Source organism: Dysidea avara, chromosome 3 (genome assembly GCF_963678975.1).
Source record: "Dysidea avara chromosome 3, odDysAvar1.4, whole genome shotgun sequence".
NCBI classification, from domain to species: domain Eukaryota; kingdom Metazoa; phylum Porifera; class Demospongiae; order Dictyoceratida; family Dysideidae; genus Dysidea; species Dysidea avara.
The window spans coordinates 1,963,520-1,988,101 of NC_089274.1; the positions used below are offsets into that span (position 1 = coordinate 1,963,520).

Here is a 24,582-nt window from a genome sequence, read left to right on the forward strand (position 1 = left end):
CAAAGCTTTCTCAACACTTCCCTATTTGCCTCAGCAATGGTGGCAGTCATCCGATAATGGTCCTTTGGGGTCTGGCAACGAGGCATCTGTCCTCTTACATTTAAGAATTGACATTCTGGTTGTACATGTGATGGTACCGGCAGCTGTGGTATAAATTACCCACGCAATCAATGAACTGAAATATAAGAATCAATAGCTACAGCAGAAATGTTTGCAAATTTTGCAAAAATTTGGACCTTACAAAAAAAAAACTTGCTATACAGTATTGGTAATTCAGTATGTATATTCTAACTGATCTGAACACTTTGTGATTAAACTGGTACACATGTGTTCAGACAATGGATCTGGTCTCACTGTACTATATTGATGTATCTACTTAACCTCTCATATATTAGTCATTGCCATTTACTAGATTTTACAGGCTACTATATAGCCAGTTGGTCACACAAATATACTGCGCTAGTACTGGTAGGTAGCTTCATGTGGGAAGACCATTTTTCTTGTGTGTGGAGGCTGGCTACCCTTCCACCTGTACACTGATACAGAAGAAAAATGTGAGACTATGACATTAATAGCCTAGCTACAAGAAATACGACTTACTATTTTATTGACGACCTACCATTGTTATTAGAGGAAAGCAGTGTACCCATAAACCTAAATCTCCTAAAAGTTAATACTAAAAGGCCAAAAATAATGTTTGAATTTTGCTACATGCACAACTTTAAGGGAAAAATTCAAACGTGATACTTTCACTAAATGATCTAAATCAAAATCAGGATATAACTAAAGAATATAACTTCTAAACTGGCTGGATGGGACCTTGTACACCAGGTACTCCCTGTACAGCAAAAAATCAGTAGTCTCAGGCAATGATGAATGTGTTTACATAAGATCTCTGTTCAGATAATTCAACGCTACTCTATTAGAACATACACACAATTCAAAACATTCTAATTGAACAATCGTGTTCAAGTTAGGGTGACAGTTGGATAACTAATTTTCTACTAACCTTGGGTATTCCTGTTTCCTCTTGTAGGATCAGTTGTGTATTACGTGCTATCCTGGCACTAAATGGGGTGGGCAGGGCTAGTGCCTCATCAAATGCGTTAGTGTGTAGTGACTGTGTTCCTCCAAACACCGCAGCCATTGCTTCAATAGTAGTCCTCACTATGTTGTTATAGGGATCCTGCAGAGATGAAGTGGGTGGGGATCAATACAGAAAAGGAAGAACATGATTTACACTGTAAGTACAGGTAAATCTGAAAGTCTAGGACAAAATACAGAGAGGCTTTGTCACTGCATTTAAAAAAATTGTGCACACATACATACGTATGTATGTGAATATCAATTAATTATCTGCTGTACACGTGATCGAGTCAGCAGACTGCAATGAAATTTAAGGGCAAGTAGCTGAAGCTTACAAACATGAAACATGATCTGATATCTATGGAGCATCATCATTGCTAGTTTTGTAATATGGTTGGAGGCTACAACTCTAAATAACTTCAAGCAGTAATCATCATGTCATGTGAAATATTTCATAGAAATTAACCTGTTCTGTGAGGGACCAACCAGAAGTCTGGGAGTGTGCCCTCAGTTGCCATGACTTGGGATTTTGGGCTCCAAATTTCTCCTGCATCAGGTTAGCCCATAGTCGACGTCCAGCTCTCATCTTGGCTATCTCCTACAAACAAACAAACACACACACAAGTTATTAGTTGTTGTGGGAACTAGCTTTACATACCATGTAAAAGTTCATTCCAATTCCCCAGAAGAAAGACAGCCTTGGGGCAAATGCATCAATTTCTATTCCAGCAGCAAGTCCTAACATGGGAATGGAAGATGGCTGAACTGGAATGAAAATCATTCACCAGTTCTGCAGTACTCAAGACCATCAGCGACAGTAAATCCCAACTCCAGAACTGCATTTGCACCAGCCTCTTGAATGTGGTAACCAGAGATTGATATGGAATTATATTTAGGCATATTCTACAATAATTTAAACCCACAATACAACCAATTACACATATCTCCCATGGATTAACCTGTGAGGTATATCTAAAAATGTCACCAATGATTTTCATTGAAGGTTCTGGTGGGTAGATGTAAGTATTCCGAACCATAAATTCTTTTAGGATATCATTCTGAATTGTTCCTGATAATTTATCTGGGGAAACTCCCTATGGTAGATGTCTATTTATGGAATTATGGAAATGTTTGCTATGGTTACCTGTTCCTCTGCTGCTACAATGTACATGGCCAGAACTGGGATGACCGCACCATTCATCGTCATGGAAACAGACATTTTATCCAATGGGATCCCATCAAACAGAGTCTAAACAAGAAACACTTAAAGTAATGTGCTCATAATAGTTGTATGGAGTATGTACTTGGGGACAAGAATTACCAAAGTATGTAGAAATACTATTACACTGTTATATGGAAAGATGATTGACTTGTTTAAAACTGTACAGTGTGTATATGTCCTACAGTATGTAGATCTAATTGTCATTCACTGAATTACGGTAGTAGGAATACGAAAATAAAAACAATTTTAATCCCACGCTGTTACACACACACCTTCATATCTTCAACAGAGTCAATGGCTACTCCAGCTAGTCCCACATCACCTACCATTAGTGGATTATTAGAGTCATACCTGTAATGGCATGTAGTGTGTATAAATTGTGTGAAACCTCTCGCAAAAGACCCACCGTGTAAAGGACACCTTACATTAATTTTATCTCTAATTTCTGAGGTCCCTATAGGCCGGCCACTACAATACATGAAAAGGACAATCTCCTTATAACAGTAATATTTTATTACATGGTCCCAAAGTGTCTGTTATACACAGAGGCTCCATTGTACATTTTCTAGGGCTGCACCGATTCCACTTTTTACCGATACTTCAAATACCAAGTACTCAGCTGGGAAGTATTTGCAAGTACAAGTACTGATACCAAGTACCAATACCAAGTACCTTAAAGTAACTACTTCATAGTGCACACATTTATTATATAGTGCATTTCATGGTATTCTTGTACACGTTTTCAGTATGGTTCAAGTTTATCTGTCTGTGAATGCTATCCCACTAGGGACCTGTGAGAAGGCTAAAGCCTGTATTTATAATGAAGTAGCCAATCAAGATTCACAAAGAAGGAAGTCACTGAAATGCAAATCAGTGGATATTCCAGTATTCTTCTGGAGAAGTTTAGATAATATCATAATGGTGCTTACAAAAACACAAAGTATTCTAATACTGAAACAGTCAATTCTACCTGATTGCTCTATTAGAGTTATTGATTGTTCTATTAGAGTATATTGATCTTTTTCTCAGTAAAGCGTTTTCACACGTGGGTTTCAGCATAGATCAGTAATTTTGCTGGTAGTTAGCTATTAGTGTTATACTTGATGCTTTTAGGTGTTCACTGTGCTAGTAAAATAGGTAAATACAAACCAACGTTATTTTATTCTCGCACGTGATAAGAATCGATATCTGCAACAATATAATGGCCGATTCCGATACTTTATGAAAACAGCAGTATCGGACCGATACCAATACCGATACTAGAATCGGTGCAGCCCTAACATTTTCCTACATTGCCAAATGGGTAATGTATTGTGTGTGTACATGCAAAAGATCCACCTACAGTAGCATTAAAAAATAAGATAGATAGTAAAATGCTGTGTAAAACTACAAGTGCTACAAGTGCGTAGCATGTAGCAAGTGATATTGTATGTGGCTGGTTGTGGTGTGTAGAGTGTGTTATGTATACCTTACCCCCTATGGGTGGGGAGATCAAACGCCACGCTGAGGCCCTGTTGACCAGCTTTGATGTTCTCCCTGTAGAACTTGTTGCTCTCCTCCACTGTACTGTAGCCTGCATACTGGGAAATACATACATAATTCTATAGATCAAGACACATGGTAGTGTGTCGTGTGGCCAAGAAAGCCAACACACCACACTGCGAGTATATTGAAAGGAAGAAAGAAAACAGCTTTTCACGCATGCATAAGTCCATGGCCCCTTCTCCAAAGCACACCATTTTTGCATTATAGCTGTCCTCCAGGTAGGGTAGGCCACACAGCAAATTTGCAACAACCATTTGCGAGATATGGGCATTCAAAGTTCATGTTTTTCTTCTTCTTATGCCATACGTTGGTTTGATTTCTTTTCGCACACTTTGCAATAACTGCTATAAAATGCAAACGCGTAACTCGATTGCCTTGATCTTTGGCACAAATGAAGAGCATGTAATGGTGGATTCACGTACCAAGTTTGCTGTGAATCTGAGGAATATCCAAGGAGTTATGAGCATTATTCACATAAAAATATATCAAACTTCTGTCACAGCTACACTAGCTGTGTGTAGATAGACTGATCATCGTAGCAGTACCTTTTGATAGTTTGAATAGCAATAGAGTTACAGCGACAAAGTTATAAAGCAAAAATCAAACAAGTGTAAAATCGTGGGATCAAGATATTCTAATAGAGCATCACCACGGGGTAAAAAGGTGTATGAAAAAAATCTTACCAGAGTTCGAACCTGGGACCTCCATACCTAACACCTGCATCCTTAACCACTGAACCACTGCTATCTTGGCTGATCACCTTACTTAATTTCTACTTTATAAATGAAATTTCTAGTTTAAATCTGCTTATAATCAAACGTTCGTAATTTCATACTAGATTGTCCTAGATTGTCCTAGAACATTCTATGTATGTTCTATTAGAAGTCATCAAAAAAATGTGCACTCTATTACGAATTAAATCATGCAATGCGATATACCTGTCAATAATCATCATTGTGTCTACATAGAAAAGAAGAAATGTGAGTAAAAACAAACCTCAAAGTCAGCCATAGGCTGGTTTTGGGGTCTTATACAAAAAGAAGTGAAATACACACAAAAACAGCCAAGCTGAGAAAAAATGGTGCAGACTTAAAAAGCCTGGGTGAAAAGGTCGTGAAATCAAAGGTGGCAGCCAATAAATGGCTGCAATGATGTTATTATGCTAATAAATTTTAACAATGCACACGCAGCTATTGTTAAAATTTATTAGCATAATAACATCATTGTAGCTATTTCTTGGCCGCTACCTTTGATTTCACGACCTTTTCACCCAGGATTTTTAAGTCTGCACCATTTTTTCACAGCTTGGCTGTTTTTTGTGTGGATACAATTAAGTTTTTCCTTTTTGTCAGGGATGACAACACCAGCCAAGTAGGCTGCTCTATAGCTGTGCCCTTCAGGAACAATATAGCTGGGTGGCTGGAGCAATGGGAGAAAAGTTTCTTGCTCAAGAAAACGAGAGTACCAGCCTTACGATTACCAGACCAATGTCCTGCTACTGGGTTATTACCATCTCCTGGCCTGACTCCCTAAGACATGAATCATGTACTGTTGAATTCTCTGAATTAAGACTAACTAATTGTCTCAGTCAAAATCAGCACTGGTTGAATAAAATGCCCCCAATCGTTTTAGCAACTTGAAGAGTTTGAAGCAGCATCTCAGCACATGTACATGCATTGCATAAAGTATCTATGATCTTGTGTTCACCAAAACTATCACTGTACAGCGTAATAATTTGATGGAGGGAAATTTTGATGAATTCACCATTGTCAAATATTTACAAGGAAAATTTTGACGAATGTGCTGACTTCGGTATTCTAATTAACCAGTCACGTGAGCTTTGACGAGGAAAAATTTGACGAATTGCAACAATTTGCTAAAATTTTCCCCCATTAAATTATTACGCTGTACGGTATAGTCTCAGAAAATGCTGTGGAAGCTATTTAGTGAACACTCTAGAGGTCAACTTTAATAAAGTTTACAAGTGAGAAATTTATACAGTAAGTCCACCAGCAACCTGCTTGCTAAGACCGATAACTAGTTTAGACAGGCTCCATGCTAAAAATGCATATAAAGACTCTATGAAAGGAACCATGTTGTATCTTCATGGTTGCTACTACAAGTTTTGAATTTAGTCTTGTGACTACCAGCTCAGTTTCCATACCATGAATTAATACACAAACATTCACACAATACCTGTCTAATGGTCCATGGTCTTTGGGAGTACATTGTGGGGTATGGTCCCCTTGTGAAGGGGAATTTTCCTGGTATTTCCTTAGCAACATCTTCAGTATCACTCTTAGTATACAGTGGCCTAACATCAACACCCTATAATAATGTGACCAGTTTAGTGAGGTACGTGTGTTTAAGGAGAAGGGTCACCTCTGCTGTGTGCCATGTTAATTTCTCTGATGGATCAGCACCTCCTAACTGCTTCCTAGCTAACTCCTCCCATTCTTTGTCTAAGCCAGAACTGAAGGCGCATCTAGCCTGTACAACGGTAAATCACTAGTAACTGCCCAGGCTTACATTCACTCACCAATTTAGTTCCTCTAGGAGTTAGTTTCCATAGAGAATTGGCTGCGCTTAAAATCCTAGAAGACATTGTCAATGTTTACATTGTAGTTACGAATGTTTCGATTGTGGTATCAGTTTTAATGAACATGTGATTGTGGGTTTAAATTAGACGGGCAATGAGCCTCTCAGAGGAACAACTGAGGCGCATTGAAGAGAATAAAAGAAAAGCTCAGCAGAAATTACTGGAACGGAAGCGACAGTGTCCTACTGTAGGCAATGACACAGTTCCTCCGGCTAAAAGACCAGTGACAGTTATCCCCCCTTCGTCCCGCCCTTATAATTCAAATGAAATCGACGGTGCTTCTAGTTCAAGATTATCATCCAATAAGAATTCCTCCAGACCTCAGCAAGGTAGCTCAAAATCATTTAACAAGCCAAAATATGGTGGGAAAAAGCCAATCAAGCTAGACTTCACTTTGATATCAAAGACAAGATTTGAAGTAGTGTCACCCTACCAGTCTAATATTATTGATGTGTTCAAACAAATCCCATCTCGATCATATGGTAAGTTGTTCAGTTTGAGTTGTGTAGAGGCCAAATAATCCTTTAGATATCAATGCTTTTCTGTAGTCAAGGGTGTACCACTTTAATGTTCAAGTAGACGGTTACTATAATAAGGCTGGTAATGATTCCCAATTAGGGGTAGGTTAGGTAATGACCCTAAGGTAGGTCAACCCTGAAATTGAAAAATGAAAATGTGACAAAATTTTGTAATGATCACAATAATTATGTAATGGAAATTGGAAATCATAGATTTATATAATTACAAATCACTCAATTTTACAGAGAAAAATGGAAGTGTTTTGAAATATGGGCCCACACCTTTGAAAGTTTGTAGATGATTCCTCATTACGTACTGCTTAATAATATTATGCAATTTGTGTATAAAGTGACTTGTCTCTAATGCAGCTACCTACTTTTAAAAGGCTGTCCTACATGGGTTGCGGTAGCTTTAGGATTTTAGTGAATGTGTATATGTGACTGGGCCTGCAAAAATAGATACATAAAATTTGACTACTTTTTCAAACTTTATCTCCCAAAATTTGTGGACTTTCGCTGTAGCTTTGAAATATTCTGCAGGTATCAAGCAAATAATTGGCTTTATAATGCAAGTTGTAGAATATAGATATTTAGTAGTGTATGATACATATCGATATATCAGGATATCGCAATACTTGATACCAATATCATGCTTGCATATTGACATTTTGATCGTGCAATCACAGAAATGTGAAGGTCTGGTTTTGTGCAATTTAACAGTGTAGCTTAGTTGTTTAATAACCACTTTCCTAGACTGTTTAAGCTAGTTATATAACAGTGTAGTAGAGTACTAGCTGGTACTAAACCATGAAAATTATCAGCCGCCCACGCATTTAATTAACTTTAATATGAAGTTTCTAGCAATGTTGCTGGGTTGCTTGCAGTGCAATTGGGTATAACTGGTACTTATCTACAAAAATTTATTAGCAGCAATTGCACAAAGATGTACCATATAGGCATATTGCACAACGCTAAAATATTTCGTTCCCTAACTAAGGTATGTCCTGTTGTGTGACAGGATGTAGTTTTTGCCCACATGTCCTATTTTTGCAGACCCAGTCACATATTATTAGAGTATATTGTTGTGCATGTATTTGGTAATCTGGAGTTACCAAGGATTTGTTTATGTTGTAGATGCCAAGAGAACTATATGGAGCTTTGGTATTGAGGACCACAATAACTTGGGTGAGTATCTGAAGACTATACTATTCTTTTATGTACAATCTGTATACCAGAGTACAATATAACAACCCTTTAACACTGTCCTGAGTTATGTACTTTCAACTTCTAAACTCAAGTCAGCCCTACTGCCAGAAAGCATACTGGGGATTGTGTGTGCCAAATAATGATGAGCTAGAATACACGTACAATGTGTAATAAGAGGCTCTTTGTTTAGGCGCTTTGTAAAACTAGACTGAAATTGTGGTGATGACACAAAGAATAAGCTATATAATGCTATACTAGGGCTGGGGGATAGTATGTGCATATCGGAATATCGGGATAGTATCACTATCGGTACCGCCTATATCGCTTGAAAATTTACTATCGGATAGTAATTAACAAGTAAAATACGGAGAAATATCTGCAAAAATACTGTAAAATAATAACTTTTGGGAACAAGAATCAGCCTAAAAGGCTGTTTAATATCTTATGTAAAATACATGCATGGGTATATCCCTCCTTACAACTCTCTTTGAAGGCAACTAATAGGAAATAGGTGAATTATCACTATCGTTTTACTATTGTCTATCGTGAACAGTGTCTTGATATCATTTGGACAGTGAAAATTTCACTATCACTCAGCTCTATGCTATACCATTTCATTATAGTGAGTGGGTGCCTCTTTTGCCAATGTCAGTAGAAAAAGTGGTTGATTAAATTTGGCCATTTTATCTGACCAATAACTTTTCCTTACACCCTGTTCACACTACCTTGTAACCATAGATAATGTATGCGTTCCTACTGGATTGGAAACGCCAGTTAAATTATTTGTGACATACATTATCTATGTTGTAACTCAAGTACAATATGGTATGACACAAAATAAACTGCAATCAAGCAGTGCCAAACCAGACCCTGTACAACATGAGATGGGTTGGCCGGGCCAGGATACACTGTGAACCGGTCAAGTCGGGTTAATTAACAATAATAGTTGTGTCTTGGCCACACAGCAAGTATTTTCTATACTCTAAAAGTGCTCTACCACTTGGCTACCACATACCATAAGACAAGCTACACTTAAGCATCCATTCCAAAATAATATACTGTACCCCCCTCCTCCTCCCCCTCCCTCTCCAGCTTAAAGTTCTAGACTGAAATTGATTATGGGAATTAATTAATGATGTGACTATTGTCTTGCCACAAGAAGCACTCAGATGAAGGCATTGCAGTATCCTTGTTATTCTATGAGTTGGGAAAAGGTGAAAACTAGTCTTATAGTGCGTTCACAAGCATTTTGACATGTTTTTGAACACCCACGACACGTGTTACCCACTCTACAATGAAGAATACCCTTAGTATACATTGTAATTAGTCTTTAAATCACGCGATAGCATTCAAACACTTGCCTGAGATTTGCCCAACTCGACAGATCTTGACATTTTCCATGATATCCTTATATTAGGACTGTTCATTATAACAAACATAGTTATGTTACGTGCTGCCTAGCCATAGTCGAATCTTTCAAGCATGTATATAATAAGAAACCAGTGGCTACACTCGTATTGGCCTGGGTGATTACGTAGGCTATTAGCCTGCAACGGAAGTGTTACTAGCTATAACATGGGCACTTGGAATATGCTTGAATATGTATACCTGCAGCCCTCCTGCTTTGGGTATCAAAGCAGGAGGGCTGCAGGTATATCCCGCATGCCCGTGTTAGGCAAATCCGGCAAATCCTGCATGCCCGTGTTACAACTATTACATATAAAAGCTAATGATTAAGATTTACAGTTATAAAAATTTATTCAGCCAGCCTTGTGGTATTTAAGCAAGTGTATATTTATGAGTGTAGAAATCTTTCATTATTTTCTGACCACAAGCAGTTCAATAAGTGACCAAAAAGTTTATAGGTAGTATGCAGACTGTGCACATTATATTCTGTAACAGTGTCACAAAAAAAGTTTGTCCTAATTTGTACCTTTTGTGTGGGTGTCCAATGTAATAAACTAAAACCCACAATCACTTCTAATAAGTTGCTGTATAAATTCAACGTGTGAATATATGAAAGTCCATTTAATCACAGTATATTAAGTTCTTTTTTTGGAAGAAGTCTACTTCACGCAGAGGATGGACTTCTGTTACGCTGTATCATCCTACAGAATGGTAGTACTGTATTTTAGAAGTTTACCTTGACTAGTAGCGAGTGGGAACTTGACGAGAACGGTTCTATGGACAGACTAGGACAGTTCTACGATGCATTCGATCTGACAGTGGGACAAACACTGGGGCGAGGCTCCCACTTTGACACACACCCATCATTATCACTCTTAGTTTGAGTAGAGCTCCTCTGAAATGATGGAGTCATTGCTATTTTCAACTTATGCTGTTTTTCATGGCTGTAGTCACAGTTAAATTCACTGGGAATTTACCACCTTATGTAAGCAAAATTTTACGCAACGTATTTTGGATAGTCATGAAACCAAGTTGCATGCTCCTTTGGAGGCTCATAAGCTCCTGATGGTGTTTTGGGTCTTTTCTCCCTTCAAAATCACCCCAAAAACAGCCTCAGTTTCCCTTCAAAACAGCGTGGTAGTTGGGGCGAGCCTGAGCGAGCCTGAGCGAGCCCCACAAATGGCAGTAGTCACTCGTACGTCCGACCCGTACGTCTGACCATTCCCGAGAGTTTACGTAACGATCACGGACAGCCCCACACTGGTAGTGCTCAACTGTACGTACGACCGTACGTCTGACCATTCCTGAGAGTTTACGTAACGAACACGGAAAAGTGTGCCACGTGGCTTAGAATTTGTCACTTCGTTCACAACTCTTATCTACATTGACAAGACCGTCTTGGAAGAAGGCTGGGAGAAAACGAGACAGGGCGAGGAGGGAACACTGGCTGCTGAATGCCCGAGTGAATCGTACGTCACGTGCGTCACATTCACGAAAACTTCCTGTACGAAAAAGCCATATTGCGCCACTTGGCTTAGAATTTGTCATGTGGGTTACAATTTTTTATCTACATAGACAAAGAAGATCGTCTTAGAAGAAGGCAGGGAGAGAACGAGACAGGGTGAGGACGGCAGCAGAAATGCCAGAAGCAAGTAAACACCTGATAGACGCCATGCACGCTCGCAGAAGAGAGCATGCAGTTGGCCAATGAAACTGCAGAAGACAGGGAGATAAGTCCTAGCTGACTATGCTTCCACACAGTTGTGTAGCTATATACTGGCAGGCCACTGAGCCTCCCAACTTGAACTTTTTTCACCTTTCTCCAGCTACCTCTAGAGTAGCCTGAGCATTTCTGTATGTATAGCTACAAACACACACACATTAAACGTTATTCATGGAAATACAGTTGATGTCGCATCACTTTTTACACAACTCAGGCTCGCCCCATCATGCTTTTAGCATCTGTCTAGTATTGGTTAATCAAGCCCAAAAAATGCCTTCAAAATGGCTTTAAATCTTTCCAACAAATTTCTGTGAAATTTTAAGAATTTCCTATTTTCTATTAACTTACTAACTAACTAAATGACTTACTGACTGACCGACCGACCGACTGACTGATGCCTTCAGACAAGTATAACTCGACAATGCATAAGGCTACATACAGGCTTGATGTTCAATTTTGCTTCGTCCTGGGCCTGAGATGTGCCTTTTTGCCATCTGCTATAGTGTTGCTTAGAATAATCGATAAAAGCCAATATTGCAAAACGAAGCGGAAATAATTATCCGATTAACCAAACCCACAATCAATTAGTAAAAGGTAATAAACGTACGACAGTAAGGAAAGTGATGAATGCAACAGTCAGTGGTAAAACATTTAATTGTTGTAACTGTTTTATAACTGTTTAGGCTTGTTTGTTTGCGACCAAATTGACTTTTTTCTTTTGTGTGTGGGTGGGGAAAAAGTGGTCTGGTACACTTGCAATAAAATTTCTGTGTAGTGTTCCACCAGCTCTACGGTGGATGCTGATTGGAAAAGCTGAGCAACATAGTCATGTATGGCTTTGCCAATCAGCACCCACGTAAAGCTAGTGGAACGCTACACAGAAATTCTATTGCAAGTGTACTAGACCACTTTTTTTCCCACCCTCACACACAAAAGACAAAAATCAGTCTGGTCTACACGAGACTAATAGCAATACAATGTACACAGAAACTTTAGGTGATCTTCTACTCCTCCTCTGAAGAATATTGGTTATAATATCCAGGGATGTGCCCACAGTGGTGGGTACCGACCACCACTCAAATAAAATAGCCACCACTACCACTCAACAACCACTACCACTCAACAACCACTACAAATTCACCTCTGACATACACAAGTTAACGTCTCATACAACATTTTTGGACTCATCCCTGTCTCTTGTAGCCACCACTATTCTAAACCTGGGAACATCACTCAATATCGGCATGTTGGTTACAGGAATGGGAAAATAATTGGTATCTGTAAAAGTCAAAATATGTATATCAGTGCAACACCAAACTCTGCAGTCCTCCATTTTAGCTTTTTTGCAAATAGATTTTTAATAGCAGAGATTAAGAGAGTAGTTTGCTGGAATGTTGTGTGTATAAATAGGCAGTAGAATGGCTTAACAAATGTCTACGACCATACCACGCTGAAAGCACCAGTTCTCGTCCGATCACTGAAGTTAACCAGCGTCGGGCAGGGTTAGTACTTGGATGGGTGACCGCCTGGGAATACCTTGTGTTGTAGACTTTTTTTTCTTTCTTTACCGATGCCTGTGGCTGTGGTGGTAGCTATTACACTTATTGCCCTTATTTCCCTGCATGGTGATTGCAGAGACACTTCTTGTACTGTTCTTCATTCTTATCACTGTGTAACATAGCTGAAGACAGCATAATAGCTGCTATGCTTTTCAGTAATTGATTGTTGGGGCATGCATTTAGACGAAGAAAAAAATTTTATGGCATGCCTGTTGCCATTCTTTGTTTAGATGCTTCATGTGTGGGTTCATTAGTCATAACTATGTTATAAAAAGGTAAACAAACGAGTAGAAGAAATTTTATATTGGATTTTGGATTAGAGATCAAAGAAGTGAAACAAGGGAATAGCAAGAAAGTAGTGAAACAAGAGAAGTTGCCTATACCTGCAGATAAATTTAACCTTATTCAGTCCTTCTACTTGTTAATATTGGTTCTAATAGTTAGGAAAAAACCACATAGTGTGGCATGCCATCCGTAAACAAAATGGCAGTGATGATCATTTAACATTTGATTCAAAATACTTTTGTCCTTGTGAAATAAAACCTTGAAACTTAAAATATGATCAATGGCGTATTGTTTTATTGCAAAAACTCTCCATTTTAAATTAACCGCAATAGTTCTTGGGGATCTGATTGCTTCCTAAGAAACGTTTTAGTGCTTATTCATAAGTAGGTAACTAGGCAATTTAAAATGAAGTAGGGATCGATCCAAGTGATTAAAAAGCAGCAACAAGATTATATGAATGATGGTATTATAACATAGTTCTGTGCAAAAATCTCTATTTTGGTATGTCATAATTCAGTGCCTAAGTAGGGATTTTCCCACAGAACTATGTTATAATAATACCATCACTCATCCATCTTGTTTCACTACTTTTATATCGCTTGGATTCCCACAATTAATAATTTTTCAATGCACTAGTTTGTTCTGCAGTATGTACATTGTACAGATCATGGACCTACCTTTGTCCTCCTTCATGTCCCATTTCTTTTCACTGACCGTGCAAGATGTTGATTTGTGGTAGTGCATATGGCTTCATCTCTGCTGACTATTGCGTTTGTAATGAAAATCATCTGTGTTTTCTGTAGTGATTGAAGAGGTGTTTCTCGTACTCTTCATCTGTAATGCTTGATGTGGTATGCGTGGGTTCACCAGTCATAATTATGTTATAATAGCAAACAAACAAGTAGAAAGAAAAAACTAAGAATTTTTGGATTAGTAATCTCTATACCTGTATATCTGATGCTCATTGGGATTAGAAAATTGTATCGGATTAGTAAGGCTATCAGATTATTTAGGTAGTACTACAGTGGAACCCCTCTATTATGGACATTTTGGGACCCAGGATTTTTAACCACTTTTTGCCGTAATATAGAGGGTTTCCTCTTTAAGAGGTAAAAAATGTATTAACCAGACCTGTTGGGACCAAAATATTTGTCCTTATTATGGAGGTTTTTTCTATTGTGTCGTTATTTCGGGGAGTTTGTTAAGAGAGGTTTCACTGTACATAGAAAAAAGTATTTTTGATATACAAAACAATGTCAGATTATATAGGTATTCTGGATTACAGAGGTGTCAGATTAGAGAGGTTTCAGTGTACCTGCACATATACTTTTGATCCCAAATGTCCACTAGTATATCTGCAGGCAACCTCACTTGTTTCACTACTCTTTACAGCTATTCCCTTTTTTCACTACTTATTTTTTCCTTTGGTCCCTAATCCAACTTTAAAATACTTAATTTTCCCTTCTGCAACAGCATTAGTGTTTTAATAAATTTGTGGCGTCTAAATACAGAAACTGTCCAAGCAAAAAAATTAATGCTTCCTCGATACAGGCTCATAGCATGAAGAAGATTTTGACCAGCTATATCAGGATGCAAAGGGCAAGCAATTGTTGTATCCCTAAAAGGTACATGCCAGTGGTAAGTTTGCTATTGTGGTGAAAAAAGATGGTCATACAATGCATCGTTTAGCCTTGTGACCGTGGTCAGGCAGGCAGTAAGGCAGGTAGAGTAAAATTCAGTGTTTGCATTTTATAATAAAATCAGTATTGGCATGTGTATGAGATTTAATGTTATATTTGACATTAGATGCACTAACACTATTCCATTAAAGTAAGGTACTTTTTGCCACTTAAGGCATTTCTAGGGTGGTTTTTTAGAGGCAGCATTTGGGTGGGGGGAGGGGGTCATTTTGCAGGGATCTGTACTATACAGTATGATGATTGAATTATTTGGTCATTTTGTATCTATTTGAGTAATGAAATTTGTCATTTGTTTCAGCATTAGATGTATTCACCAAAAATGGCTAATTTTGTATCACCACAATACATTTATTTTATACCTCTTACTTCATAAAAAAACCAAGCAACGTCTGTTTCAACTACTTTGTGAAAAAGTCCTCACTAGTCATTTATAAGAACAGTTTTGCCAATTCTGACACGAGAACAAGCAGAATATTATATCAGATTGTTGGTAAAGTCTGTAACTTTTTAAGTGTCATGAAACTTACGTGTTTTGTGTAGTTATTATTGTTCTTCCTAGTCAGTTCATTGAAGAAACAGTGTAGTGGTGACACTCAGTTGGAGATGGACTATATCCCTAAGGCTGTAGTGAACATGTTTGTGTCACTGAGGAGCAAAGAAGGGGTAGTGAGTAAAGAGAAACCGATCGACCTCTCCAGTAGAGTGGATGACAAGTTGGTGAATACACTGATGCCATTTCAGAGAGAAGGAGTTGAGTAAGTGTGTGTGTGTGTGCGTGCGTGCGTGCGTGCGTGCGTGCGTGCGTGCGTGCGTGCGTGTGTGCCAGGCCGATGCCCTAACCACTTGGAGCATAGCCAAGTGGCTAGGACATCAGCCTGGTAATCGAAAGGTCCCAGGTTCGATTCCCGGTTGAGCCACTTTGGTGTTGTTGTTGTTTTCTTGAGCAAGAAACTTTACTCACATTGCTCCAGTCTACCCAGCTGTTTAAATGGGGACCTGGTGGCCTGGTGTCAACTGGGGAAGCAGCCCACCCAGCTGTAACATCAATGGGTACCTGGTGTAAACTGGGGAAGCAAATGCCCAACTGTCCTTGTCTCGCTTAGTGGTGTTGGGGTTGTTGTGGAACTTTAGGTTCCGCGACCTCTCCATGAGACCTGGACAGTCCTCCTGCAGGTTACTAGCCCTGCCCCAGGAGGATTTGCCTGCACAAGGCTCAAGTACCTGAGTGGTGCACAGGCATCCCAGTGCTGGTTCACTGGGCGGCAATAGCTTTGTTTTGCATGGCTGCCGGAGGCTTTGCTTTACTTGTGTGTGTGTGTGTGTGTGTGTGTGTGTGTGTGTGTGTGTGTGTGTGTGTGTGTGTGTGTGTGTGTGTGTGTGTGTGTGTGTGTGTGTGTGTGTGTGTGTGTGTGTGTGTGTGTGTGTTACATGGGATAGAAAGTGAATACCAACTCTCCATGTATCACAGTAAAATGATTTTTCAGGTGGGACTACAAGACATGATACAGCTCTATGCATGATAATAGTCAGAGGTGTGTAGCAACAAAATTTAGTGTGAGGGGCTAAGCAGGGTGGTAACTGGTTAATACAATTTGTACTATGTGTAAAGCTCACTCAGTGTGTGGAACACGGGGAGTCCCCGTTGTTATGCCTATGATAATAGTCCTACCTCCAAAGGATTTGCCTGCAGTACCTCTTAGCACCCATTGTTTCACTGGGTAGGCTCACTAGGCTGTATACTGCAGCCAAAGCTTTTGTTGTGTGTGTGTGTGTTCAGGCAGGTATGTAGTTAGTGTAACAATATTGATGTATGCATCTTCACAGGTTTGGTATACATCACAAAGGTCGTGTTCTCATAGCTGATGACATGGGACTGGGGAAAACCCTACAAGCTATTTGTATTGCCGCTTACTATCGAGAGGTGTGGCCACTACTGATTCTGTGTCCATCATCAGTCCGTCAAATGTGGGGAGAGGTGTGTCACAATTCAACAGAGAGTTTGGTAGTTTCACACAACTTAAACAATGTTGTTTCTTCCAGGCATTTGAGTACTGGCTACCTTCATTGAAGGAGGAGGAAATCAATGTATTGTACCACACTCAGGATACCTTCCATGGTGCATCCATTGTCATTGCAAGTTATGACACTCTCAGTCGTGTACCAGCCAGGTTTAGTAAAGAAAACTTTCAGATTGTTATTGCTGTGAGTGTGAATTGATAATAGATTTAAATTATGGTTACATATTTAAAATATTGTATCAAACAGTATGGTAGCACTCAGGGATGTGCCCAAGTTTAGAATAGTGGTGACAAGAAGCATGGTTGAGTCCAGAACTATATGATAAAATGTGTGGGGCCTTGACTTGCTAGAGGTAAATTTGTAGTGGTTGTTGAATGGTAGTGGTGACTATTTTATTTGAGTGGTGGCTGGTCCTGACCACTGTGGGCACATCCCTGGTACTGTTATAAAATAGACAGCACCTCAGCCTGTAAAAATGTTGTCATTAAAGCCATCAAAAATATCATAACCATGTTCCTTAATGATATAGCTGTAGTTTTGCTGTAGAAAGCCATCTATTATGTAGCTCACTCGAGATAAGCAAAGAGATCAAGATACTCTAATACAGTAGTCACATCCAGTTATGCTAAAACAAAAGAAGTTAGTGCAATCAATTTAAAAATAAAGTAGGGTTCCAGTGAGAAATAGTAATGGTAGCTATCACAACATAGCTATGTGAGAAAATCCCTACTTTGGCAGGCATTACACAATACATACAAACGGAGTAAACTGATCCTATCAAATGTCACACGTTAAATTATGGTATGGAATCCTGACACTACTGGTGCTATCAAACTAAAGTTCTTAGTAGACTTACCAGTTCTTTGCCACTTTGATGGGTAGCTATGTGGTAGATAACACTACTAGTCCCAGACACATCATCACCAGCACCACCACTCAATAACACTCCGCTCCATGCATGGGTGGTGCTATCAAACATGAGTTGGTCCTATATATCAAACATCTAAGTATGGCTATCATTACATGACTGAAAAGACACGTGCTTATAAGCACCCCCCACCCCCTTTGAACGATTACTTGAAAGTCAGACGTAGACAAAGACATAGGGAACTGTACAGACAAAGATACGGCAAACAAACTTTACAACAAAAAGATGCGAGAGTAGCCAGACAGAGAGAATATTACAGACAGAGAAGAGCTAAGATGACAGTTGAACAACGTTATTGTTTATTACTGCAAAGAAGATAAAGGTACAAGTATAGAAGTTCAAACGACAGTTCATTCATTTCTGGATTATTCCAATCCACTATAATTGGGTTATATTGTAGAGTCTACTACCATGGGACAAATCTTTATTCTTGCCGCAATTTTTTCTTCTTTGATTCCAATTGTACAACCCAATGATCCTCATCATACAAACCTTCCAATCTATCACTTTCATAAAGTACTTCCTCATTTTCTATCTGCATACCATAACAGTCCAACTTAAAATGCACCTCAGGCTTGCCCCTACGTGCTTTAGCATCTGTCTAGTAATTTTTATATATTAGTTTTTTTTGTTTGTTATAGCATATAGCTATTATACGTATACACATGTGACTGTTCTATTAGGGTGACTGCTGTATTAGAGTATCTCGAGTCAGCCTGGTGTAGATTTTCATTGTGCTAGCTGCTATTATGAATACAACTGGACCAATAATAACGGGGTGTGTCATTGTGATCGATTGTTAAGAGGTATGGTCTCAGGCAGTGCTCAGTCGTTCTTAATCAGTCAAGATTGCATTAATAGGCATGATCAAGTGGGTGTGGCATTGAGCCTATTGTGAAGTTAAATATCCTGCTCAAGGAAAGTGTTGATAGGGAAAATTAACACCTTAAAGTTTTATTACATGAAGAAGGATGAAGACAGCCTGATTGAAGATAAAAGGAAAGACATGGTGCAGAGGGCACATACTCATCAGAACCCCAAAAGGCACATCCCACTGGTGAGTTTGTTGTTGTGGCATTAAATGGTGGCCATGTGCTGCTTCATTTGGCCTCCAGCCTTGCGACTGGAGCAGGCAGGCAGGCTAGCAGTCAGACAAAATTTGAGTTTGGTTAAAATTCTATATCTGGCTGCCAGTAAGTATTTTCTTGAGTTTATTGCCGTATTTGATGTTAGATGGACTAATATTATTCCATAAAAGTAATTTTCGTCGTATCATTTTTGGGATACTTAAACAGTATCACTGTGCTGTTTGATAGCACTAAAAGCCTTAAAATATAATATTTAATTGCACTAGTCATACTATCCGCATCCTCATTTTTCAGTGTTCCAAATGGTTTGGATACTGTATCAATAGAGTCTTGGTCCTAAAGGAGGGCTTTGGGCACTATTTACAAGAAGTTTGTTTTGCAGGGAAAGAGCAATAGTGTTACTAATCTATAAAACAATGTTTACTACAGCTATAAAAACTCATAACTTATTTAGTATATAACAGCCATTACTCAACATAGCAACAGAATTTTTCAGTTGGGTGATGGAGTACATGTAGTAAACAGCCAGCTCCCAGTAAATACAGTACTCAACTTTTATGAGGTGTTTTACGTATGTGTGTGCGTGTGTGTAGGATGAGTCCCATTTTCTGAAGAACCACAAGACGGCAAGAAGTAAGGCAGCTATTCCTCTACTTAAGGTACAGGCTAGTAAGTAATATGGTTGTTGATTTCATTCCTTTTCTCAGAATGCCAGGTTTGCTATTTTGTTATCAGGGACCCCAGCACTGTCTCGTCCAATAGAACTATACACACAAGTGACATCTCTTGACCGACACTTTGGTATGAGTTTGTTTGATTTTGGGAAACGCTACTGTGCTGCTGTGAAGGTACATATGTACATACATGAATACTGTAATATTATTAAGGCCTATTACCTTGATGTTTTGGTAAATTTACGTACTACATGTAGCTGGATCCTGACCATTATAAAAGTTTTCTCGTTTTTGGGTGTAACATATTGGACTAACTCTCACATTAGTGTAGCTGCAGTGGCAATAAATTCTATAGTTCAATCTTCCTCTGTGAGCAAACCTTCACCGAAATGCATTGGTAGTTTGATTGGCAAGGTAGATCTCCTGTTACTGCATCATCTTGGGCTCCAAAAACAGGCTTTCATCAAACGAATAATAGCTCAAACTTCCTCACATCACAGTAGTAATCGTCCATTGACAAAGAGATCACATGCAAAGTATGGTTAAATTTGAACATTGATAACCATCTAGATGAACCTGAAACAGGACAAAATGTACTGAAAATCACAACTTGACTTCATATGTGACCGGATCTGCAAAAACCCGATATATTGGCGCATTTTTCAAATTCTTTATTATTGAATATTTACAATTTACTTAGCCAAGTGTATGCCCTGGCCAAGTTTCAGCCTTGTGTACCAACAACTTTTGGAGTTACAGCCCTACAAAGTAGCAACAACAGAAAGATCGATTTGTACAGCAAGTATTGGGAAAATAAATTACAAGCGCTTACAAAAACGGCTGTAACTTACAAACGCAATGCAGTGCAGAGTTCCAACTTGCACCATTGCGTTTGCCATGAATTGGGGAGTCTATTACTGGGTAAGTTTTCCTTCTATCACCTTTCTTCACTACATACAGAGAAGAAACCAGTGAAGAACGTTCGATCACGTACCATCGCTTCAACATGATGTAAACAAACATCCAAAACTCAGCATCCTTTAGTCTACTGCTATGAAACAAAGATTTTCAAACTTCTCTTGAGTAGGTGAATACGATGATATCTTTTTCATTTACGCAAATATTTTACCCATTGCAATCAATAGCTTATACTGAAAATTTAGGCTTGCACCATTATGTCAGGTTTTCGCAGATCCGGTCACATACAGTGTAACTTGTCCACTTAACTGCTCAAAAATAAAGGTAAAACAACTGCAAGTATAGCTAGCAGCATCAACTGAAAGTCAGGTACGAATCCAGTCAGGCCCACATGACTAAGCTTGGGTGTGGTCACTAATGATACACCACCTAAATTGTGCCAATACATAAAAGGATACAGTTTATGGTGTTATAGCACTGCACAAGATGTCAAGTGTTAAAGTCATGATACTGGTGGAAACAAGAGTATGTAATAGAAACCAAGAATATCGAACGGGTGTATTACCCCGTGATTATTGATTGCGTAAAGTAACACGGATATTTCAGTAATTGTTCGTTTTCATTGCCATTAAGGGTTGCTGTGTTTAGCCCAATTCGGCCACTAAGCCAAGCGAAAACATGATAGTGTTAAAGGGAATTGGCTAATGTTAAAGTTCTGATACTGCCAAGCGGATCCCTGAAGGCATGGCAACACGCTCGTTTGTGCAACCGTTGTTTTAGCAAGCTGGAGTTATCTTGGGTCCACTTTCTTTGTGCAATAACTGTTGAATACTTGGTTGAATAACATGGAAAACTGGTGAACAAAGACCCGCTGCCAAGTATGCATTTCAAATTACCATTTCGTGTAAACATATAATTACTGAAATATCCGTGTTACTTTATGCAATCATTAATCACGGGCTAATACACCGTTCGACACTCTTGGTTTCTATTATATACTATTGGTGGAAATTATGTGAGCTTCAGTTTGATTGCCTAAGTGCCTTTATAGTTTTATTTTACAGCTCCTGAAAAGAATTACCTTGCTGCTAACTGTACTTTATGAATCTTAATTCTTACAGTTGTTTTGCACCACCCAGATTTCTATTGTTAACAGGCAAGTTATGTTGTCAAGTTGTGATTTTTGATAAGTTTTGCCCTGTTTTCAGGTTCACCTAGATGGTTATCAATGTTCAAATTTAACCATACTTTGTAACTTCTTTGTTGATGGATGACTACCACTACTACTGTGATGTGAGGAAGTTTTGGCTATCATTTGTTTGGTGTCCATAGTAAAAAACCTGTCCAAAATATGCTCAAATGATGCAGCATGAGACGTAGTGACAGGAAATTTATCAAACTACTAATGCTTAAGGTTTGCTCACAGAGGAAGGTTAAACTCTAGTATTGTGATAAAAGATCAAAGCTTCCAAGAGTTACAGTTTGTAATCTCGAATTTTGCAGATGTTTCGATTGCATTTCTTCCCCAAGAAGACGATGAAATTTACCACCTGAGCCACTAAGTGTTAGTCCAACATGTAACAGTTGTATATTAAATTAAAATGTAAATTTTTCCATTGATAACCCTATAATATATATTATCTATAAGCTGTAAACTAGTGAATATATATAGTGGATGGTTGTGTGGCTTTTGTTGGTTTGAAATGCTTTTAATATGTATGCTACTGACCTCCATTATAGTACCTGTGTAGTGTGTACTTCAAAGTACATGTATAAGTGAATTGTATACAGAGCTCTGGTTTATAACTCCAATAGAGCATACACTTACTATCATACAGTACGATAGTACTGTATAGTAGGGACCACAAAGGTGTGGGCATGGCCCATAAAAAAATCACTCAAAACCAGCCTCACTTTTCACTGACAACGATGAAGCAGTATTGGTCAACTAAGCCCAAACAAGCCTTCTGATCAACCCAAAACACTTTCAACAAGTTGCTATGAAAGTTTAAAACAAAATATTAAACAGAATTTTCTAGTGACTGACTGACTAAGTAACTGACTGACTGACTAAGTAACTGACTGACTGACTGATGCCTTCAGACAAGTGTAACTCAATAATGGCTAAGGTTACGGACTTGATTTTTTCACTGTTCGATGTGGCTTCGGCCCGAGAGGTGCCTTTTGGCATACCACAGTACGTACAATGCATTCTTCATGGGCTTACTTACCAGTGTCCTCCTTTGTGTTCCATTCATCTTTGCTGACAGCGAGAAGTTTCGGTTAGGCAGTACCACGTGAAGGCTTCCCTTCGTAATGGAAATCGTCTGTATTTTTCATAGTGGCTACTTTGATTGCAGAGGTGCTTTTCAAACAGTTCTTGATTCGTAATGCTGTGTAATGGGTTGGACATAGCTGACAACGAAGCATAATGGATACTTCACTTTTCAGATGATAATTGATAGCTGGGGCACGCGGCACCATTTCTTTCTTTTGATGCGGTATGTGTAGGTTCACCAGCCATAACAATTTTATTTACAAAAAAGTTAACAAACTAGTACACAGGAATTTTCAACTAGAGTACGCACAGTAGGGATATAACACTTCTTATTATTTTACTGTGATTTAATATTGTGCACTAATCCAGCTTGTTTCAGTACTTTATATTGATGTGTTATGGTCCCTACTCTAGTTGAAAATTACTTCCATCGTTCAGTTAATATAAACTACTCTACTGCATATAAGTTTTGAAGTCTTGTAAAAATATACAGACTGCTTGGGCCTGGGATTTCTCTGGAGCCTCTCACCTTAGGGAACTACAACTCTACATGGAGGCGTGTGTGATGATCAGGTGAGCATGGTGAAAATTGAAACCCACAATCAATTGTTGTGTAGACGTCTCAAGTGTGATGTGTTGGACCAGCTACCAGAGAAGAGAAGACAAATGGTAATGAAGTTGGTGTACTATGTTCATATCTAAAGTGTACATTCTATTAGAATTATGTCAGCTGTGTATGGTAGATGTTATAATGACTCCTCTCCATTGAAGGTATCACTGGACCCCACTATCAACAATGACAGTCGTGAGTTTGAGGATATGAGGAAGAAATTAGACTTGGCATCACATCACAAGGTAACAGTTACAAACCTTGACTCTACCCTGAATTAGTATGCAGATTCAAATTAACTGTTGTAGTAGTGAAGAATCCTTTTCCATCCTTTATTTCTTCATGTCTTAATAGACAAACTGTATCATTTCCTCTCAGAGTAAAACTCAACATAGTCAACTTCTTCAGTTATATGAAGAAACTGGACGTATGAAGTTGCCTGGAATCAGGTAACTAGTTTGGCCTGTCAATCTTGCATCACATGATATTTCCCACCAAATGTTAGGGATTACATCATCGACAGATTGGAGGGTGGTCAGAAGTCTATAGTGTTTGCCCATCACAGAGTGGTACTGGATAGTATATGTGACCTCTTGAGACAAAAGGTAAGTGGTATCTAAGATGTTGAAATGTTAGTGATGAGAAATGTAACACTTTTAAAACTGTATACAAAGACAAAATGGGTGTACTTTTATTTTATATATATTCTTTGTATGGAGTTCTGTGATGGTGGGTTGTTCCCATCATACAGTACGGTAGTACTGACAGGAACTGGACTTTAGATCAACTCCAAACCCTTCCAAAAGTTTCTATGGAATTTAAAAAAAAATTTTTATGATAGCGGACAGACTGTCTGACGAACTAACTAACTGATGTCTCCAGCCAAGCATAACTTGACAATAGATAAGGCTACAGGCTTGATTTCTTTACTGTTTGATGTCGCTTCATCCCGAGATTTGCCTTTTCACCAACCACAGTACATACAATACACGCATCATGGACCTGCCTTTGTCCTCCTTTGTGTTCCAGTTCTTTTCGCCAACATTCCTGGCAAGGTGTCGATTCGCGATAGCATGATGGGGTTTCCCTGCATGTGGCTGTGCTGGCTATAATGCTTGTCGTTCGTATTTTCCGTAATGACTGGATTGATTGCAGAGATGCTTCTCATACTGTTCTTCATTTATAATGCAGTGTAACGGGAAGAGCATAGCTGAAAA

At 38.7% G+C, this 24,582-nt stretch overlaps 2 protein-coding genes and 1 non-coding gene across 7 annotated transcripts in view; 2 read left to right on the forward strand and 1 right to left on the reverse strand.

The window, feature by feature from the left end:
• LOC136248826 (methylmalonyl-CoA mutase, mitochondrial-like) overlaps positions 1-6,509 on the reverse strand; it is a 16,321-nt gene extending 9,812 nt beyond the window's left edge. Inside the window, exons 1-11 of the mRNA XM_066040640.1 lie at positions 6,393-6,509; positions 6,236-6,343; positions 6,050-6,181; positions 3,782-3,888; positions 2,581-2,659; positions 2,231-2,335; positions 2,046-2,180; positions 1,872-1,989; positions 1,745-1,824; positions 1,553-1,684; positions 1,010-1,186 (exon numbers count right to left, since the gene is read on the reverse strand). Of these exons, the coding sequence (XP_065896712.1) occupies positions 1,010-1,186; positions 1,553-1,684; positions 1,745-1,824; positions 1,872-1,989; positions 2,046-2,180; positions 2,231-2,335; positions 2,581-2,659; positions 3,782-3,888; positions 6,050-6,181; positions 6,236-6,343; positions 6,393-6,458 (1,239 nt within the window). The 5' untranslated portion in view covers positions 6,459-6,509. The remainder of the gene's footprint in view (positions 1-1,009; positions 1,187-1,552; positions 1,685-1,744; positions 1,825-1,871; positions 1,990-2,045; positions 2,181-2,230; positions 2,336-2,580; positions 2,660-3,781; positions 3,889-6,049; positions 6,182-6,235; positions 6,344-6,392) is intronic.
• Positions 6,502-24,582, forward strand: part of LOC136248824 (SWI/SNF-related matrix-associated actin-dependent regulator of chromatin subfamily A-like protein 1) — a 36,258-nt gene continuing 18,177 nt past the window's right edge. For 3 of the 5 annotated variants that reach the window (XR_010697837.1, XM_066040636.1, XM_066040638.1), the window contains exons 1-12: positions 6,502-6,934; positions 8,105-8,155; positions 15,410-15,605; positions 16,675-16,825; positions 16,891-17,052; positions 19,479-19,544; positions 19,593-19,733; positions 23,231-23,328; positions 23,373-23,424; positions 23,527-23,610; positions 23,744-23,814; positions 23,871-23,970. Coding sequence is in view for 4 of the 5 variants with exons in the window: in XM_066040636.1 (XP_065896708.1) it covers positions 6,547-6,934; positions 8,105-8,155; positions 15,410-15,605; positions 16,675-16,825; positions 16,891-17,052; positions 19,479-19,544; positions 19,593-19,733; positions 23,231-23,328; positions 23,373-23,424; positions 23,527-23,610; positions 23,744-23,814; positions 23,871-23,970 (1,560 nt within the window). In the remaining variant the exon portion in view is untranslated. The remainder of the gene's footprint in view (positions 6,935-8,104; positions 8,156-15,409; positions 15,606-16,674; positions 16,826-16,890; positions 17,053-19,478; positions 19,545-19,592; positions 19,734-23,230; positions 23,329-23,372; positions 23,425-23,526; positions 23,611-23,743; positions 23,815-23,870; positions 23,971-24,582) is intronic. The other 2 variants (XM_066040637.1, XM_066040639.1) reach the window with 2 other exon arrangements.
• LOC136251946 (5S ribosomal RNA) lies at positions 12,739-12,857 on the forward strand. Its single transcript, XR_010699291.1, has one exon. It is a non-coding gene; the product is annotated as a 5S ribosomal RNA (ribosomal RNA).